At 42.2% G+C, this 19,502-nt stretch overlaps 1 protein-coding gene across 4 annotated transcripts in view; it reads left to right on the forward strand.

Moving 5' to 3' along the window:
• Positions 1–19,502, forward strand: part of IRAK3 (interleukin 1 receptor associated kinase 3) — a 76,100-nt gene that overhangs the window by 49,934 nt on the left and 6,664 nt on the right. For all 4 annotated transcript variants that reach the window (XM_066369062.1, XM_066369058.1, XM_066369061.1 and 1 more), the window contains 5 exons: positions 2,254–2,368; positions 3,258–3,376; positions 17,440–17,638; positions 17,874–17,936; positions 18,015–18,179. In XM_066369062.1, coding sequence (XP_066225159.1) covers positions 2,254–2,368; positions 3,258–3,376; positions 17,440–17,638; positions 17,874–17,936; positions 18,015–18,179 — 661 coding nt within the window. The remainder of the gene's footprint in view (positions 1–2,253; positions 2,369–3,257; positions 3,377–17,439; positions 17,639–17,873; positions 17,937–18,014; positions 18,180–19,502) is intronic.

Consider the following 19,502-nt stretch of genomic DNA (forward strand, 5'->3'; position numbering starts at 1 on the left):
AGTTCTGGAGGCAAGGATGTCCAAGATCAGTGCAGCTTTGATTCCTGTGAGGACTCTTCCTGGCTTGCAGATGGCTCTCTTCTTGTTTTGTCCTCACATGGTGGCGAGGAAAGAACTGGACTCTTCTGGTGTTTCTTCTTCTAAGGGCACTCATCCCATCATGAGGGCCCTGCTCGCACGACCTCACATTGGGGGTTTCAATATATGGATTTAGGGGCTACACAATTCAGATCATAGAGAATAAATAACTTTCCCAAGTTTACGGAGCTGATAAAAAGGAAACCAGAGATTTAAACCCAGGTTTGTCTGTTGTTCAAGTCTGTCTGCTCTACCACATTGTGGTAGCTTGCATCATGTTTTATCTGTAGTAGGCACTCAGAAATATTTTTTGAATTGATTTAAAAGGGATCCAATCTGCTAACCTTCAGATTTATATAATCTAAAATCCCACTGACTTAAAAATTTTTAGTGAAGCCCTGGCTGGTTGGCTCAGTGGTAGAGCATCACCCTGGCGTGCAGGAGTCCCGGGTTCGATTCCCAGCCAGGGCACACAGGAGAAGCACCCATCTGCTCCTCCACCCCTCCCCCCTCCTTCCTCTCTATCTCTCTCTTCCCCTCCCACAGCCAAGGCTCCATTGGAGCAAAGTTGGCCCGGGCGCTGAGGATGGCTCTGTGGCCTCTGCCTCAGGCTCTAGAACGGCTCTGGTTGTGGCAGAGCGACGCCCCAGATGGGCAGAGCATCGCCCCCTGGTGGGCATGCCGGGTGGATCCCAGTCGGCACATGCGGGAGTTTGTCTGACTGCCTCCTTATTTCCAACTTCAGAAAAATACAAAAAAACAAAACAAAACAAAAAAAACTTTTTAGTGAAAGGATGACTGAGATGGGCTCATAGAATTAAAATCAGCAATCATTCCCTGTGGCATACCATGTTTCATACCTTGATAACTTCTAAAGTAACCATTGGTGCCAGGATCTTGTGGCACAGTTTTTCACATATTTAACAATAAAAATTTTTCCGTGTGTTTCTGTACGTGTGTATGTGTGTACACACACACACACACATACACACTTTCTTGAGGAAGGAAAGATGTTCAATATATAATTAATAAAGTGAACTGAATTCACAGTATATGTGAATTTCACATTTTATATTTCATAGTTGTTACCTGGGTTTAATCGTTTTTCACAATGATGATACATGCATTTAAGTAACAGAGTTTTTGCCCTGTTGTGATATCTTGATTGGTTAGAGCATTGAACCAAGTGTAGAGGTTGCTGGTTCAATCCCTGGTCAAGGCAGACAAAGAAACAGATCAGTGTTCCTGTCTCTCTTTCTCTCTCTCTCTTCCTTCTTGCTAAAATCAAAAAAAATTTTTTAAAGAAAGAAATAGAGCTTTTGGCTCTGGCTGTGTGGCTCAGTTTGTTAGAGTGTCATCCCTGATACACCAAGATTACAGCTTTGTTGCCCTGTCAGGGCACATACAGGAATCAACCAGTAAGTCAATCAGTGAATACATGGATAAGTAGAACAACAAGTTGATGTTTCTCTGTCTCTCTTTTTCCCTTCTCTCTCTCTAAAAAGGTCAATAAGTGAAAGAAAAAAAGGAAAGAGGAAGGAAGGAGGGAGGAGAGAGAGTTTTTAAGAAAAGTAACCTGAAAAATGTATCTTACACTGACATAGAATTCCATGATTTAAAAGTCAGTAATATGTTTCTCATCATCACACCTGACTAGTCATATGGATTTTAGATAACAATACAAGCTTTATGAAGACATTGGCAATCTCTTTTACATGTGTGGCTGATGCCTAGTACAACAGCTGCGTATAGCTCTCAATAATTAGCTGAATGAAAACAAGACTTTGGTACTATTCTATTTGGTGACTACTCATGTATACTTGAAGCAATGAAATGAATAATTTCAGTTGCATTATTATTTTTTAATAATAAATATATTGGGTTTTATGCTGGTAAGTCAATATTGAACATTGGTATCTATTTGTTGTAAGAACTCTTCATTTTCTTAAATTTTCTATCTTATATTTGGATATTTTATTAGTATTTGTATGGTCACAGTCAATCAAAGAGTGGCTAGTACTTGTTAGAACACTTGACATATGTCCAAGAAAATTACTTTTCCCTTGGCCAACTTTAAATTCTGCAGTAGACCTATGCCTCATCCTCAAACCAGAGTGTTGTTTATTTTCTTTTTGAATAAGCAGTTTGATGGATTTAAGTATCTTTTGTTTCAAGATTTCATCATCCAAACATACTGGAGTTGGCTGCATATTTTACAGAGAATGAGAAGTTCTGCCTGGTATATCCATATATGAGAAATGGATCTCTTTTTGACAGATTACAGTGTGTAGTAAGTCATTTCCATTACTGTGCTTTCTACTCTGATTCCCTAAAACCCGTGGGGTGCTGCTGAACCCTTCAGTGGGAATGGGAGGCCCATGTGCCTGTTCACGTGAGGAAACAGACCACAATGGGATTCCCAACGAAGAAGAGGACTTCTTCATGGATTAATTTATTCCTCTTAGATGGCTGCATAAATAACCTGAGTTACTAAGTGTTGCACAACATGGTGGCCAAAAGACTTACTGGGTCCTTACTCCTCCTCATTGATTCTATATCTTAAATGAGTTTACAACAACTATCCTTATTTCTCAGATAATTTTTATTTGTATAACTTTGCCAAGGCACTATTCAATACAAAGAATAGGCATAAATGTGATACAGACTCCTTAAAGAGAAGGAGGTTGAATATATGCCATGATTTCTTATAAGATGTTTTTGAAATAAAATTTTAAAAATTGATTCAACGAGGTTAAGTTTCTGTTAAGATGAGAATAAAACCAGATTATTCTTCATTACCCATACTATTATGCTACAAATAATTTAAATAACTTCTATAATGAACTTTTAAATATTACCCTATTATCCATATTTTGATTATTAAGTTAATAGTAACATTACTAGGTATTTTCATTAGTTACAAAGGCCTAGAACCACCATTGGGAGTAAAGGAAAGCCTGTCTTCAATGAAAAATATACTGCTCACAAAATTAGGGGGTATTTCAAAATGAATATGAAGCGATAAAATATCTTCTCATTTTTGTGAGCAGTGTACGTGAGGTAAGCCCAGCACACCTCACCTCGCCATCAGCTTCTGTTCTGGCTTACTTCTATGGAAGGAATACATGCACGGTTTTTATTCAGAAAGTACAACCAAACCAACTGCTGTTGTTTTTTAGGATAACAGCGCCCCGCTCTCCTGGCACATTCGAATCAGTGTATTAATAGGAACAGCCAAAGCCGTTCAGTTCTTGCACAACACCAACCCGTGCTCGGTCATCTGTGGCAGCATCTCAAGGTAGGTTATCCCAGAGCTTTAGGTTACACCTGAGAGCTCCTTTCATCCCTGCAGGTTAGTCAGACTTTACACTCTTTTCTGGCTATAGTGCTCATCTAAGTGTTTAAATCTTTTTTATTAATGAAAACATATCTACCAAATTTAAAAAGCTACATTATTGTTGCCAAAGGGAGAGTTTATATTATCTTTGGGAATTATTAATGAATAATGTAGGATAGACAGTTAGTAAATTATTAATTATGCCTGGTAGCAAACTGTGAACTGAACCTATATTAATCTCACTTAAAACAAACAACAACAAAAAACTGAGGTTAAAGGAAAGGTGACATGACTTACTTCTACGGGGATTCCTAGCAAGGTAACTGTAGTAAATGGCCACTAAAATTCTTTGTCCTTGAGTCTCCAGTGTTTTGCTGGTTCCCCTGAGCCTGCTGCCTTGTGGCAGTATATAGTCACCTGTGACAAGCTGAAGAGGAACTCCTGTGTTCATTTTTGAGACATGAGAAAATTAGAAGCAACATCTTGTCCATTTTCTTCTTCAGTAAACATAAGAATCACTCAGAGTAGATAGGCTGTAGCAAACCTCCCCAGTGAATTTTTTCTATGTGCCCTTTATCTTGAACTTGTCCAAAAGTAGCTAAACATGCCTCCGCTGAAGAGCAAGGCTGAATTGAAAAGGCTGGCTGCCTCTTCTGAACCATTTCCTGGTATCTCGAAAGAAGCTTTAGTGTGCTACTGAGTTGACAGAGGAGGGACTGATCACTTACTTCTTTGTTTTGCTGATGAAATGAACTCCATATGAAAGACTAGATTTTCATTTAGTCCTAGAAGAGTGGGGGAACCTCCCATAGGTGTCTCTCCTGTTGCAATGTGGTAATTCATCAACTGCTGTGGCCCCATAAATCAGCATAAAAACCCTCACCCTGGGACTTAGGTGGGCAGTGGAGGTCTCAGAGTTTGGTGGTGTCAGCCATTAGGGTTGGTCCCAAAGGGCTGAGGTGACCACCCCCAACCTTACCACCCAGTTCTCAACCAGCTTTGCCCAGCAGGTGCTCAAATATGTTTGAATTGAGTAAATAAATATATGAATATCTGGAATTTTTCTGTATGTATTTTTCCCTTGATCTAAATTTAAATTGAGCATGAGCTTGATTTTTCATACCAAGCAGTACTACATGAATTTAATTAATTTTCCTTTTGTGTTGACTAAGTTGATCAAACCCTTTCCTGAAAGCATAGCTTAATAGGAAAAGAGGGATGAGAAAGGAGAGAGTGTTGAAGTTTTGGTACTTGATGGAGGAAGGGAACAGGGAAGGCCACCAACTGGAGCAAAGGGGACATCGGAGTTGAGGGACACACATCCACGCTCCGACCACAGCCAATGCCAGGGAAGAGATTTGGATGTGTCTCTCCAGCATGTTGCTCCTGGTTGTAGGTTAGAGCAGCGATTTCCAACTGGTATGCTCCAAGACTATTTAAAACATATAATACCTGGCTATTTAGTCAGGGACACTGACCTCTTTTCCCTTAGATTATCTAATAAAAAAATGACAACGGTCAACACAACTATAGCCATCCAGTGTGAGTGAATCAAAATTATACCTTTTTTTTTTTTTTGTCAGATCGGCAAAAATATATTTTTGGTGTGCATGGAATTTTAGTAACTAGTTTATATGTGCCACGAGATGAAAAGGGTTGAAAATCCCTGGATTAGAGCACAGACCATAGACCCTGTTCACTGCTTTCCCACTAGTGGTTAGTGTCTTCAGGCAAGTTCCCAGGAAACAGGCTCTGAGGCAGAGGTTTGTCGGCAGAAGTTTTTAAGGGTGTGCTCTCAGGAACAACACATGTCAGGCATGGAAAGAGGACGGCAGAATTGGTCAGTTGGTGAAGCTGAGCTGGACTGTTGTCATAGAGGCCTTGGCCTCTGCTATGGGGATGGTGGAAGTAGGGGTGACTCTTCAGAAATGTCCTAAAGTGAGGCAAGGAGCTCAGGTTTTTGTACCCCTTTATCTGGCCCTAAGGGGGCTGTAACTTGGCTGAGGTAACTCCTTTCTTCCAAAGACAGATCCCAGGTGGGTTTAGCTGAGAGCCATCAGCAGCCACACCTCCCCCGATCCCGAAGGAGGGACCTGGGCCACACCGCTGTAGCCACCACAGTTATGCAGGAAGATTTGACTAGTCACCCCTCTGCTAAAGGGGACCAAATGATTCTTCTTTTTCCTGTACTTTCCCTCCCACCTCGTTCCATTCTTTCCACTTAGCTCAGTAGAGGCTGGCTTTCCACTTAAAATGTGATGCTGAGCAAATTGCTTAACTTATCGAAGTCTCAGTTTTTTCCTCTGCAAAATGCTAATAACATTTTCTGTCTTAGGTAGAGTAACAGCTTCTATCTTAGGGTAAAATGGCAAAGTGTATATGGTGCTTGGCAAAGAGTACACACTTATCAAATGGTGGGTCCTGTTAGAAATAGCAGTGGGGAAACGGGAGATCTGCTGGCCAATCCCCCTTGATACGTCTCACTCTTATACTTACTGTCTTACTTCACTCTGGATGCTATAACCAAAATGCTATAAAGTGGGTGGCGTATAAACATTGCACATTTATTTCTCAGAGTTCTGAAGTCTGGGAAGTCCAAAATCATGATGCTGGCCTGTTCTTTGTCTGTGAGGGCCCACTTTCTGTTCATAGACAACCGTCTTGTCCTTGTGCCTTCACATGGCTGAAGGGGCAAGGAATCTCTCCGGGGCTTCTTTTCTAATGTGCTAATCTATTTCATGCGAGCTCTGCCCTCATAACCTAATCACCTCCCGGAGAGCTACCTCCTAATGCCGTCATCTGGGGCTTAGGGTTTCGGCATATGAGTTTGGGGGAGACACATTCAGTCCATTGCACTTCACCCCCATCATCAATTTACTGAGTTTGAAAAGTGGACCCACAAACTAAGTTCTATTTTAAGAAAAATCACTTCTGTGCTAATATATTGAACATTTTAAAAAAATTAATTTTACTTCAGAAATATTTATGGAACATCTCTTGTGTACAAAACATTGTATTAGACCATAGTGAGGGAAGACGGTGGTTATAGTCTTATCCTTGAAGGTTCAACTTGGTGTTCAGATAACAGAAACACAGAAAATAGACATTGCAGTACTAAATATGCTCAATGCATGGTTGGTCTGAGAAGGCTTTTCTTCTAATTAGAGAGTTCCAAGGCAAGGCTTTGAGGAGATAGGTCATGGCAGTCAATTATTTGAAAGAAGGGAAGAGAATATTCCTGGTAGAGGTAATATGTTCAAGGGAACAGATTAAAGAATTGCCAAGCATATAATGAAAGCAAGACAAATTGACTGGAGAGGAAAGGATGAGGTTGGAATAAGGAGAGATAAAGACTGGAGAGGAGTAAGAAATGTGGTCAGGGGTTGGATAGAGCCTTGAATGCTAACTAGGCTGAGGACCTAGATGGATAAGCAAGGCTCGCTCTCAGGGGACTCAGGCTTCTCGGGGGGATAGGTGGTAACAGAAAGGTTCTGGAATTCCTTAGGTGATATCACATTTAAAAGGGGGACATTTATTCCAGGTCAGTACCCTAGTGCTTGTTTGGATGTGCTGAACTAATATGTGCATCATCTAAATAACACTGCTAGATGAGTGCCCAGTGTGTAATAGAGTTACAGGGCACTGAAAGATACCTGATCAGAAACAGGAAGAATTTCATGGAAGAGGCAGGGTTTAAACTGGAAATGCAACTCGCAGCATGTTTTTTGTTTTGTTTTGTTTTTAGTTGGTTAAGGGGTTGCCAATGACTGTTGTCTTTCTGGATTTTCCCAAAAACTCAATATAACTAAGGGGGTTCAAAAACTCAATATAACTAAGGGGTTCAAAGACTCAGTATAACTATGTATAGACTATGCCTACACAGGCATGTGTCCAAGTGTAGAGTTCTGGGGCCGTGGGTATTTATTGAGAATTGTGGTTTCACAATTGCTCATCAGTGTGTTCCCCTCTGTTTCAGAATACATCAGCCTCTTTCATAGCCACTGAACTCTGAGACTTTCTGCTGAGCCTGCCAGCAAAGATGCTAATTAGTGCCAACTTAGCAGTAGATGCCCCCTCTTTCTTTGGCCATGTGCACAGCTGTTCTTTAGAAACTGGAACCAACTCATTTCATTCAAGGCACTGAGCATCTGTCAGATGGTAACGATATTCAGTCCCCAGTGGTCTTGGCCAAACGTGAATTGACTGACCTAGATTACCCGCCTGAATCTCTTTTAAATGAATCCTTCACTTTGCTCTAAATGTGTGTTTCCCTGATTCTTCGTTCCTCTATGTGCAGCCTAGTGCTTTTAGGAAGGTCTGTGATCCTTACTCTTCTGTCTTTGTCATATTAATTTTTAAATTCTTTGTCAGGAAAAGCAGCTTCTAGGAGATATATCATTTTATTGCATAGCCCTGATAATTGATTCAAAAAAAGGATGTTTTAAAACATGTTAAACAGTGACCTTTTGAAGAGTCAGTCAGGGCTGTTTTTGTTGGAGTGAGACGTGGCAGATATTGTTGCTTTATTTCTTTTCTGCATCTGGGCCAGAGACTAATGAATCACAGAAGAGTTTATCTACATTATTTGATATGATTAAATAATGTTTTTAATGGTATGAAATGACACAGAACAATGTGCATAAAGTGAGATTAAGTGAAAAAAAGCCAAATTGGGCCCTGTGCAGGTAGCTCAGTTGGTTAGATCATCATCCCAACAGGCCAAGGTGGCAGGGTCCGACCCTCTGTCAGAGCACATACAGGAATTGACCAGTCACGGCATGAATGAGTGCAGAAACGGATTGATGTCTCCCTCTCTCTCTCTGTCTCTCTCTCTGTTCCTCTCTCTAAATCTCAATAAAAAGTTTGTTTTATAAAACCAAATTGAAGTAGTTAGAGTACACAGTTACAACTTTGTAGTGCTAGAAACTTATGAATTAAAACAATAGATTAATAGTAATATACAGTGGTACCTTGAGATACAAACAGACCAACATACGAATTTTTTTAAGATATAAGCTTGCAACTCAGTCCATATTTTTGTTCGAGATCCAAGCGAAATTCTGAGATACGAGTCATGATTTGGGAAGCTGCCGCTAGTTGGCGCGTTGGCACACGGGTCCAGTATCGGCAGTTTGATATACGAGTTGACTGACTTAAGAGCTCAGTTACAGAATGAATTAAATTCGTATCTCAAGGTACCAGTGTATACCAAAATATAAATAAGGCTTTATTTAGGCAGAGAGATGTAGCTTTTACTTAAAGGTTTAGTTTTTACTTCTACTTTATGCTTTTAAAATTTTTTACGTAAGGATTCTGTCCCATTCTTATAATAAAAATAATATTTACTACATAGAAACAACTTGGCATTAGACCTTCCTATCTCAAACCCAAGAAGCAGAAGAAATCCCAAAGGGAGTCTCTAGTTACTAAAGGATACTCAAAAGTTCTATTTCATTCATTCTCTGTAATTACTTCCATCTATGAGGAAGCTTGGTAATCTTACACCTTTGCAGTTTTTAAATTAGACTAAGAAATAAAGATTGTAAGGTCGTTATTTAGCAGCCTGGAGCCCAAAGTGGGAGCAACACTGTTGTCTAAGCCAGTGGTCCCCAACCTTTTTTGGGCCACGGACTGGTTTAATGTCAGAAACTATTTTCACGGACAGGCCTTTAGGGTGGGACAGATAAATGTATCACGTGACCGAGACAAGCTTCAAGAGTGAGTCTTAGAGGGATGTAACAGAGGGAATCTGGTCATTTTTTAAAAATAAAACCTCATTCAGACTTAAATATAAATAAAACAGAAATAATGTAAGTTATTTATTCTTTCTCTGCGGACCGGTACCAAATGGCCCACGGACCGGTGCCGGTCCGCGGCCTGGGGGTTGGGAACCACTAGTAGACAAAATGTAATGGTGTCGGCCTGGTCACTGGAGATAACAGAGAAAGAGCATAGGAAGTTCAGTTCCAAGCCCAGGTCCTGCCTCATACTCTCAGGCCAGTTTTCTTCTCACCTGTATGTTCACAGCCAACTGGGATAATCCCAGGTTGGATCTTTCCTTTTGCTTTCAAATTCTGTGACATTGCCTTCCCGGAGTCTTTCTCTCTCTTTCTGCTTTTTCAGCAACCAACTCAGTGATGGCATTGCTGTCTCTTTCTCTTGTTACTGATTAAGTGTATGGCCTTTCAGGTCAGGATCATCTCAGTTTCAGTCCCTGCTCTGCTACCTTGTGGCAGCGTGACCTTTGGTAAGTTACTTAAATTCTCTGAGGCTCCGTCTCCTTATCTGGAGCTGAGCAGGCTGCTACTGTCCCTCCTCTCAGGTTGTGGGGATGGGGTGAGATAATCTAAATAAACTGTATACAGCACCGTGCAGGGCTTGGCCATAAACTGTCATTTTTCCCCCCCGAAAGGAGACTGCCTTTTCCATCTCCCAATTTTCTCATCCAGTTAGTCCAGTGCTGGACTGCTGCACAGCGCATTGTCAGAGCTCCGTTTGGGTACAGCTTTACTGACCAGAGCTTCCTTTAGATTTAGCTACAGTCTGTCTTCCTGTGACCCGCTCAGCCACTGTTTTGCACCGGAACAATCTATGTACACCTAAAGAAAAGAGGAGATAAAAGTTCATTTCAGTTCTGCTTTGTAATCAATAGTTACTTCATTTTTTATGAGTAGTTGAATAGAAAGATTTTTTTTTTTCAGTTAAATATAGTAAACTTAAGAGCACTAAACATGGAAATAGGAGGGCTAAGCTTTGGTCCTGGCTGTACCATTAAAAAGCTATTTTAGATAGAGTGTCATTTCAACCATGTGGGCCTCATTTACCTCATCTAAAAAGGAGTGATTATACTATAGCAGTGATGACAAATCAGTTTCATCTCACATTCCATCTTGATTGATTGGCAGTGATTTCCCATGTGCAGTATTAAAAGGAAATCTGGGGTGTGTACATTCAGAACTCAGTTAGTGATGTCTGCCAAGAATGTGGGAGAATGTTTTGGCAACATCTGGGCCACCTAGTTGCCATATGAAGAACAGTCTAATCTACTTATGGTTTTAAATTCTCTTAAATTAACTAACTGATTATATCAACCAATGTTTGTTTGCTATCTTCTATAGACTCAACATTATGCTTATTTAAACAACAGAAGCTCTCTGAGTTAGTCAAATGGTATAGTGCAGGTTGTACAGTGGGAACTTGGAGAAAGGAGGACCATTAGAATTCAGAGCAGTCCAGTGAAAACTTCGTGGAGGAAGTGACTCTCAGGCTGCATAGAGTCTCGGATAAAAACAAGGGTTGAGAGTACCTTGTAGGTGAGGGGAACAGTGTGCCCCCCATGACAGGGAGTAGGGAGGGACAGAAGGGGTAAAAGGGACCAACTGCATGGTGACAGATGTAAACTAAACTTTCGATGATGGGCATGCTATAGTATAGTGTATATACAGATATCAAATTATAAAGTTGTATACCTGAAACTTATTTAATGTTATTAATGTTATTAACCAATGCTACCTCAATAAAATATTAAAAATTTTTAAAAAGAACAAAAGAGGCCCTGGCCAGTTGGCTCAATGGTAGAGCGTCGGCCTGGCGTGTAGAAGTCCCGGGTTCGATTCCCAGCCAGGCCACACAGGAGAAGCGCCCATTTGCTTCTCCACCCCTCCCCCTCTCCTTCCTCTCTGTCTCTCTCTTCCCCTCCCGCAGCTGAGGCTCCATTGGAGTAAAGATGGCCCGGGCGCTGGGGATGGCTCCTTGGCCTCTGCCCCAGGCGCTAGAGTGGCTCTGGTCAGGGCAGAGCGACGCCCTGGAGGGGCAGAGCATCGCCCCCTGGTGGTCAGAGCGTCGCCCCCTGGTGGGCGTGCTGGGTGGATCCTGGTCGGGCGCATGCGGGAGTCTGTCTGACTGTCTCCCGGTTTCTAGCTTCAGAAAAATACAAAAAAAAAAAAAAAAAAAAAGAACTCCCTTGAACATCAGTAAGTGCAGTCCACCCTGACTGCACCAGCAAGTGCTCACTCATCAGGGAAGTTGACAGGCTGCAGACAGAGTAGGGAGCTCAGTGAGAGCCCGAGGACTTCAGACCTGGCCGTAAAGCCCACTGAATAATGTACTCATCCTCTCAACAACTCTGAGTTTAGATATCGTTGGTCTTGCCTCAATTTGATGAAGGAGAAAGCTGAGACATTCAGAAACTAATAATCTGCTTCTGTCACACATCTGCAGATGGTGAAGGGAGGTGAGGTTCCATGTGTGGGCCCAACAACCATGCTCTTATTAGGTGGTTAATAAGAGTCCCCAGCCGGACTCCTTCGTGCAAGCATGTTGGCTTCACAGGGCAGAGACGGGAATCAGGCAGGAAAAGAGACCGTAATTTATAGGTACAAATTTGGAAACGTTGAGGTTGGACTTGTGGTGAAAATGGCAGTAGGCAGTGGACTGAAGTGGAGGTTTGGCCTGGAGACATGTGTTCAGAATCTTCGCCCTGTTCCAGCAGGGAAAGTAATAGCCTTTTAAGGGACACTCTGTCAAGACCATAGCTGCAGGACACCCAAGAAGCAGGCCAAGCCCACATTTCAAAGGTATTTTCAAGAAGTTTGGTGGTTTAGTTAGCCCAAAAATGTCTTAGTAATTTGAACACTTCAAAGAGAATGTTATAAAAACAAAAATTTATTTCCAGATGGTGAAATTTGAGAAGGGAAAGGATTTAAAGAAAAGAATCTTAAAGAGTTGAAGTCTCTGTTCTTGACAAAAGACCCTCACATCTTTATTTGGGGAATGGAGATGTTTTTGAATTATTATGGGATCACATAAAAGCATCTGAAAGCAGTAAACCTTCTTGCTATTTCCATCCTATTCCTTAGCGAGCCTAATTGTTTTCACATTTATGAATTCAAATGCATTTTATCCTCGGCATTCCTCCTCCCAGACATTCCTCCCTGTTAGTTTCCGAAGCGAGGAGTTAATCTTGGTGAACATGTCTAATGTTTCCTGTAAGATTATGTTCTCCATCCTCTGGTGTTGCTGTCTATCTCCTGCCAAGTCAGAGTCTTTCATACAAGGGAAGAGGTCTAGGAAAGAAAGGAGGGAAGAAGCTATTCGCTTAAAAATAAAGCTTTTCAAAAGGGATGTTGGTCAGAGATGTATGGTCGTAGGAAGGGCACGGAGAACTCGCTGTGTGGGGGGCGAGAAAGACTGAGTGGCTGGGAAGGAGGGTGGGAAGCCACAGACTGGCCTCTTCCTACAACCGCAGCAGCCATGCCTGAGGACCCAGGCCTCTCCTGCACTTACTCTCAGACCGGATGTGTGTGGTGAGACCGCTCCAGCTCCGTATCTAGTAGGAACAGCGGAGCCTGCAGAAAATGCAGTTTGTTTGACAGGTTGTTTGATTAACCAGTTTCCTCCCTTGCCCACTCCCCCCCCTCAAAAAAATCTACTTTTGTTTTACAGGAACATTTTAGATATAAACAACTCTTTTTCCCCCAACATTACTGTTTTCCCCTTACTAACTCCTTCTTCTCAAATATCTAAATGTATTCATGTCTTTCTAAGGGATGCCAAAACAATAACTATTACATAAGTTAAAATTTCCCCTATTAATTCTATTTACCATCACTGCCTCTAAACCCCAACACTCCTTTATTAATACACATGGGTACATACACGAATGCACACATACATTCTGCACAATATCTATATATTTTTTTCTGTACACGGTCTTAAAATACCTGGAAATGTTAACTTAGGTTCTTCCAGAACTTCTCTGGCACTATTTTGAAACTCAGCTGTCCTGAAAGTAGTTAGCCCTAGGGCCCTCTGAGCTCCAGGGTCATCTTGTGACCTCCTGTACCTTTGTTACTTCAGTGGGTATCCTTGAACTTCTAGAGATACCAAACCAAGTTTTCTGGGACTTGAAGGTAAGGTGCTGTGTGTAGAATGGACAATGGCCAGCCTACACCCTTCAAAGCACATTTCTAGACCTTCTCTGTATACCATGCATTCTGCTTATCTTTTCTTATAACAACCCTATGAGTTCAGTTTACCTACAGGGAAACTCTGGCTTAAGGAAGTTGTGCTAGTTTGACTGGGCCTTTACACAGAGAGCCTAGGACTCAAAAGGCACCCAGTAAAGCAAAAACAAGCTTCAGTACTGCGTCTGAGTCCTGCCTGGGTTCATTGCAAAAGAAAAAGCTGCATCATCCAAGGGAGGAATACGGGTTTCAGGTTCATATCATTTGAGGCCAGACGCACTGCATGTTGCAGGGGCGTCAGATCTGTGTGCCCTTAATCGACAGGTTCCTAGGTCCCCAGAGAAACGAGTCTTGCCTCACCTTTTGAGGGGTATCTCGGTGTTGCAACAGTAGTAACACAGACAGCACGATGTCCTGTTGCCTCAGGTTTCAATGAGAGGCCACTTGGGTCCTCTTTCTCTCTGGGGCCAATGAGGTAGAGTCTGGGACTTTTCCAGAGAGTGACTAGGGACTCAGGGACTGGGCTGCTGGGTACCAATAACTCCATGTAAAATCTTACAAAAATAATGATATCTTTAAAAACTAGTCATGTCCTTACATGTCAAACATGGTTCAAATCCTGCTTCGTAATCTAGGTGTATCATCTTGCCTTTATATTTAAGTCTCACAGGCTTCAACTAAATTAGGAGACAAATTGGTGAGCAAAGAAAACAATTTTTGTAGCTTTTGTGGGATTTAGTTCTGCAAAAAAGAATTGTCTTAAGGAACCTTACCAAGAGGGAGATTAAGTAATATTTCATTGTTAATATTCCTAACCTTGTGTAGGATTTTCCCCTTCTCCTTCGTGATCCTACACCACTGATCCTCTGCTAGAAGAACTATCTAGAGAGGTCTCCCTGTTACAGTTAAGTATTTTGTGGGAAAGAATAGAAGAAATACATTGTAGAGACACTAAAGTGTCTGGGCCATTGGATATTTCTCATCTGTGTCTTTGGTAGCATCAATAGCTAGCAAACTGCCCTTTCATTGCATGATAGTGTTATATAGTTTTAGTTGTTTATGTTGTCTACATTTTGTTTGTCTATTTTTACTCCTATAGGGTAAATGTATTCAGCTGACCTACATGTTGGTTGAAGGCACTTCATATTTGAACATTCTATTTAAGGTTGAAGCAGGGGAAAGAATTAGGGCAGAATTGATTGTTGAAGGGCCTTTTGCAATTCCCACTTTCCTAAAACAGAACATCCTTCTTCCTCAGCTACCATTAACCTTTATTTAGAACAGAATAAATCACTGGACTCAAAATTTATGTTATACACTAAAGTCTGCTGGTAAACAACTTGTCTCTTCACCAAATGTCGTTATTCAAAGTGTAAATGCAGTGCCCTAGAACAATTTCACATTCTTATTGATGGTCTCTCACTGACCCAAAGTCCTCGGTGGGTTTTATTGTGTAATATTGTGGTTGCCCGCCTCACCTCTTACAGAAACATGATTCACCAGTTGCTGGAAGCATCCCAGCAGTTTTGCTCAGGGGCAAATAAAGAGACTGGATCATGGGTTGTTTGTTTGTTATTCTCCCCCCCCCCCCCTTTATACTTAGAAACACTTTTTTTTCAGGGAGTCTAAATGGTCCTCAGATTCAGCTTTTTGCACGCTCATGGTTCTGGCTTTTTAAGTTACGATTTTATACCTTCTTTAGAGCTGGGTGGAGGAAGAAGAGGGCTAGATGTTTGACAGTGAACATCTGGCATTCTGAGCTTTGCTGGCCTCCTCCTAGACTGACAGGAAGTGGGGGCAGGGGGCAGAAGAGAGCCAGGCTTCTAGCGTGTAGGGGTTGGAGGGGCGGAAGGTTGGACTTGGTAACAAGAATTAATGAAGCTCCCTGCCCACCTCACCCCCTGGCACACAAGGGAAATGATCAGGGCATCCCCAGAAGCCCTTGCCTTGCTCATAAGTGCAAGCATACACCTATGGGAAAAGTAGTTATGAACTGAGTGCCTGTTCTTACCAAGAGGTGGAGACATGCTAGGATATGGCTCTAGTATATTCGCCACCTTCAGAAGTGTGTCAGGACAATTCATACTCTTTTCCAAATGAGGAAACCAAAGAATGGGTGAGGAGTGATATAGATTTGTGAGACCCAGGCTGGTCTTAGGGGCTGCCAGGTTTGAACTATCTAGAGAGAAAAGGCAAGGCAAGGAGGACAGTGAGGACTGAGCTTATGATACAAGTCCTCCCTGATGCAGTCCCTCCCTGACTCTCTCATAAGTGGCAGATCACAGCACAGCTAAGAGCTCTAGGGCTTCTGCCGAAGGCCGGCTCTTTGGACTTTGCGGGTGTCCTGCTACCTTTAGAGGAGGAAGAGTGAGGTCAAGTTTGAGGCGTGTCTTTCTGGTCGTGGGGAGCCCGTCATTTTGTCTGTTGTCAACTCAGTCCTAGATGAAGTCTGGATTAGAATTCTTAAAGCCTTAGTTTCACATCCTCGAAATAGAACCAGGAATCTGAATATTCTGAATCATAGTAATGCCTGCCATTCAGACCTGTGGAACTAGGGTCTGCCTGTCAGCCGACTTGTATAGGGACAGCAAGGACTTCTGGAACTTTCTTAAGATCCAACACTTGTTCAGGATTGAGAATTTCTTATTCTTATCCTGTAAGTATTAAAACTTATAATAAGAGTGTGTAGTACTCCAAATGTACCATATGGCATTTTGGATGGGCAGATCTCTTATTAGTAGCTTTGGTATCAGGGGACAAAAAACAAGCCCTAAACAAAGTTGAAAAGTAGATAACTCTAGCCCACCCACATTTTTATCACTATCCATCCACTCTCGTGAGGAAATGCTAATCATCATCCTAGCGACCATTCGCTGAGCGCTGCCGAACACCAAGCAGGAGGCTATGTATAGTTCCATTGAGTCCTGCGAGTTCTGTTGCTTTCCTCCTTGCCCTTGGGAGCAAAGAGGCTGCTGAGGTTTACCTGTGAGGCAACCCGCCAGTGGACACGGAGCCAGGCGCGGGCCATGTGACATGCGTCTGGCCCTCAGCTTCTCTTTTCTCACCTCTGCTATGACAACCTTTACAAGGTCGAATAAGCCAAGATGTTAAGTGATTATTAAGGTTTTTATGTTGTGAACAGCTAAAAACAATTCTGAGTGCTTTGCCTTTGCCTCTATAGGTGGTTATATCTTAAACAAGACTGAAAGACAAAAGAGCCATGGAGATGGGACAAGTGGGTCGTGGTTATCCTATAGGCAGGGGCTACTGAAGATTCCTCAGTTTATCATAAGTTAGTGGCTCCAAGCAGGGTGTTCCACAGCAGAGCTCTGTGCAAATAACAGGCGATCATCATCTGACTGAAAACCAGTTAAGTCTCGTTGCATGTAAGAAGTGTGTCCTGTTGACAGCGTCAGCTTTCTCCAACTTTATATACAGAGCTTAAATTAGAAATGCCCACTGATCCTAGGTCAGGATTCTGTTTTATATTTTCTAGAACACTCAGTTTATACTTTTAAGAAAAATGGGGCCCTGGCCGGTTGGCTCAGTGGTAGAGTGTCGGCCTGGCGTGCAGGAGTCCTGGGTTTGATTCCCGGCCAGGGCTCACAGGAGAGGCGCCCATCTGCTTCTCCACCCCTCCCCCTCTCCTTCCTCTCTGTCTCTCTCTTCCCCTCCTGCAGCCAAGGCTCCACTGGAGCAAAGTTGGCCTGGGCGCTGAAGATGGCTCTGTGGCCTCTGCCTCAGGTGCTAGAATGGCTCTGATTGCGGCAGAGCGACACGCCAAGATGGGCAGAACATTGCCCCCTGGTGGGCGTGCCGGGTGGATCCCAGTTGGGCGCATGCGGGAGTCTGTCTGACTGCCTTCCCGTTTCCAGCTTCGGAAAAATACAAAAAATAAATAAAGGAGGGAGGGAGGGAGGGAGGAAGGAAAATGAGAACATGTCCTTTAGTTCATGGAAAATGATGGATGGCCAGATAGGAAGGTGAGTTGGCATGCTGTTTTTCACCCAAATGTCTGTGTGATGTTTTTGTCTTGTTTGTCCTTACTGATAATTTTAGTGCAAACATACTTTTGGATGATCAGTTTCAACCCAAACTGACTGATTTTGCCATGGCACACTTCCGACCCCGCCTGGAGCATCAGAGCTCTGCCGTCAGCACAACCAGCGGCAGCAGTAAGCATCTGTGGTACATGCCAGAGGAGTACATCCGGCAGGGCAAGCTTTCCACTAAAACAGACGTCTACAGCTTTGGAATTGTGAGTACCAAGAATGCTCTGAAGTCTAACAACTTTGCAAAAGCTTTAAAAGCCTTTAGATCTTTGATTTCCTGATACTCATTGTATTCTCCATTAATTTTGTATAATCAATTTGTAATAGAAAATATGAATTCATTAATTGAAATGAACAATATTCATTAAGGTTAATAGTCACAACGAATTATGTGTATATATTTATCCCTTATGTAGCTGACTTTCTCTATATTCTTTGTAGGTAATAATGGAAGTTCTGACGGGTTGTAAGGTGGTGCTAGATGATCCTAAGCATATTCATCTGGTAAGAATTGTTGTCCTCTGCACCTCAGTTGTTTTTCTGATAAGAGTTCTAAGTGAGGTTGTCTTCTTCTCTCCCCAGAGGGATCTCCTTATGGAATTGATGGAGAAGAGAGGCTTCGATTCGTGCCTCTCATTTCTAGATAAGAAAGTGTTTCCCTGTCCTCAGAATTTTTCAGCCAAGCTCTTCTCTTTGGCAGGCCAGTGTGCTGCAACACGGGCGAAATTAAGACCATCAATGGATGAAGTACGTATACACACAGTTCCATTTAAAACTGAGCCCAGCCTGACCTGTGGTGGCGTAGAGCATCAACCTAAAATGCTGAGGTTGCCGGTTCAAAACCCTGGCTTGTTCAGTCAAGGCACCTATGAGAGTTGATGCCTCTTACTTCTTCCCCTTCTTTCTGTAAAATGAATACATAAATAAATAAATAAAATAAAACTGAGCCCATAAAACCGTGGAAAATCTCAATTGGATAATAAATTTGTGTATCTAAATGGATTCCTTGTTAGTAAGACAAGTCCAGCTCCCTCATTCCCAAAGATAATTCTAATCTAATAGATAGCTTTTCCAGGTCAAAAAGTTGCATCATTTGGTACTCTGGTAGAGGTCATTACTGGGTGGAGCCAGGGTGCCACAAACCTTTTAATGAAATGACATGGTAATTTGGAGAGAATATTTTATTCAGTCTTCATTAAGAGATCTTTCCATTAAAATGCAGTATGTAGTTCCCTTATTAGTTTTTTATTTATTTATCTTATCAATTTAATCACTCATTTATTTGTTTACAATAAACAAATATTTTTTTAGTTAGTGCCTACTTTGCACATGCCAGGCTTTGTGCTAGGTGCTGAGGATACAACAGTGACCAAGATCCAGTTGTGTTCTCGAGCCCACAGTCCAGGGAGAGAGTCACATCAGTAAACATGGAAGTTCAATACAGAAAGACAAGCGTGATGGTAGAAGGGAACACAGAGTTAGAATACATTGTAGCTGATGGAAGTCAAGGAAGCTTCTTGATGTGGTGACAGCTGAGCTATGACCTGAAGAACAGGTTGGATTCAGGTAGCCTTAAGGATGGGAGGACATTCCAGTCAGAGAAACAATGATACACCCACAAAGGCTCAGAGCTGCTAGATTTCCCGTCACTAAGACCATAGGTTAGTTCTGTGTCATGCAAGTAGGAAGGTAGTGAAGGAGAAGCTGCAGTGGTTATACAAGAAGGCTCCAGGTGAGAGAAGGACATGAATTCCATCCTAGGAGTTTGGCTTTTATCCTGAATCTATCATAGAGCAATGGGAGGGTTTTAAACAAGGAGTTGACATCATCAGAATACAGAAAGTACTTGCCTGGAAGTTAGGAGAGCTGTATTCTAAGCCTGCCACCACCAGTGAGAGCTGATTGACCTGGAATCTTGGGCCCAGAAAGGAGCTAGGATGTATGTAGTGGAGGGAACATGAAATTGGGAGCCAGAGATCTGGGGTCAGACAACAACAGGCCTGTTCCTTACCGACTAGTGATATTGATTGAGTCCCCTTTCCTGTGCCTCAGCTTTGTTATCTATAAAAT

Source organism: Saccopteryx leptura, chromosome 2 (assembly GCF_036850995.1).
Source record: "Saccopteryx leptura isolate mSacLep1 chromosome 2, mSacLep1_pri_phased_curated, whole genome shotgun sequence".
Taxonomy (NCBI): Eukaryota; Metazoa; Chordata; class Mammalia; order Chiroptera; family Emballonuridae; genus Saccopteryx; species Saccopteryx leptura.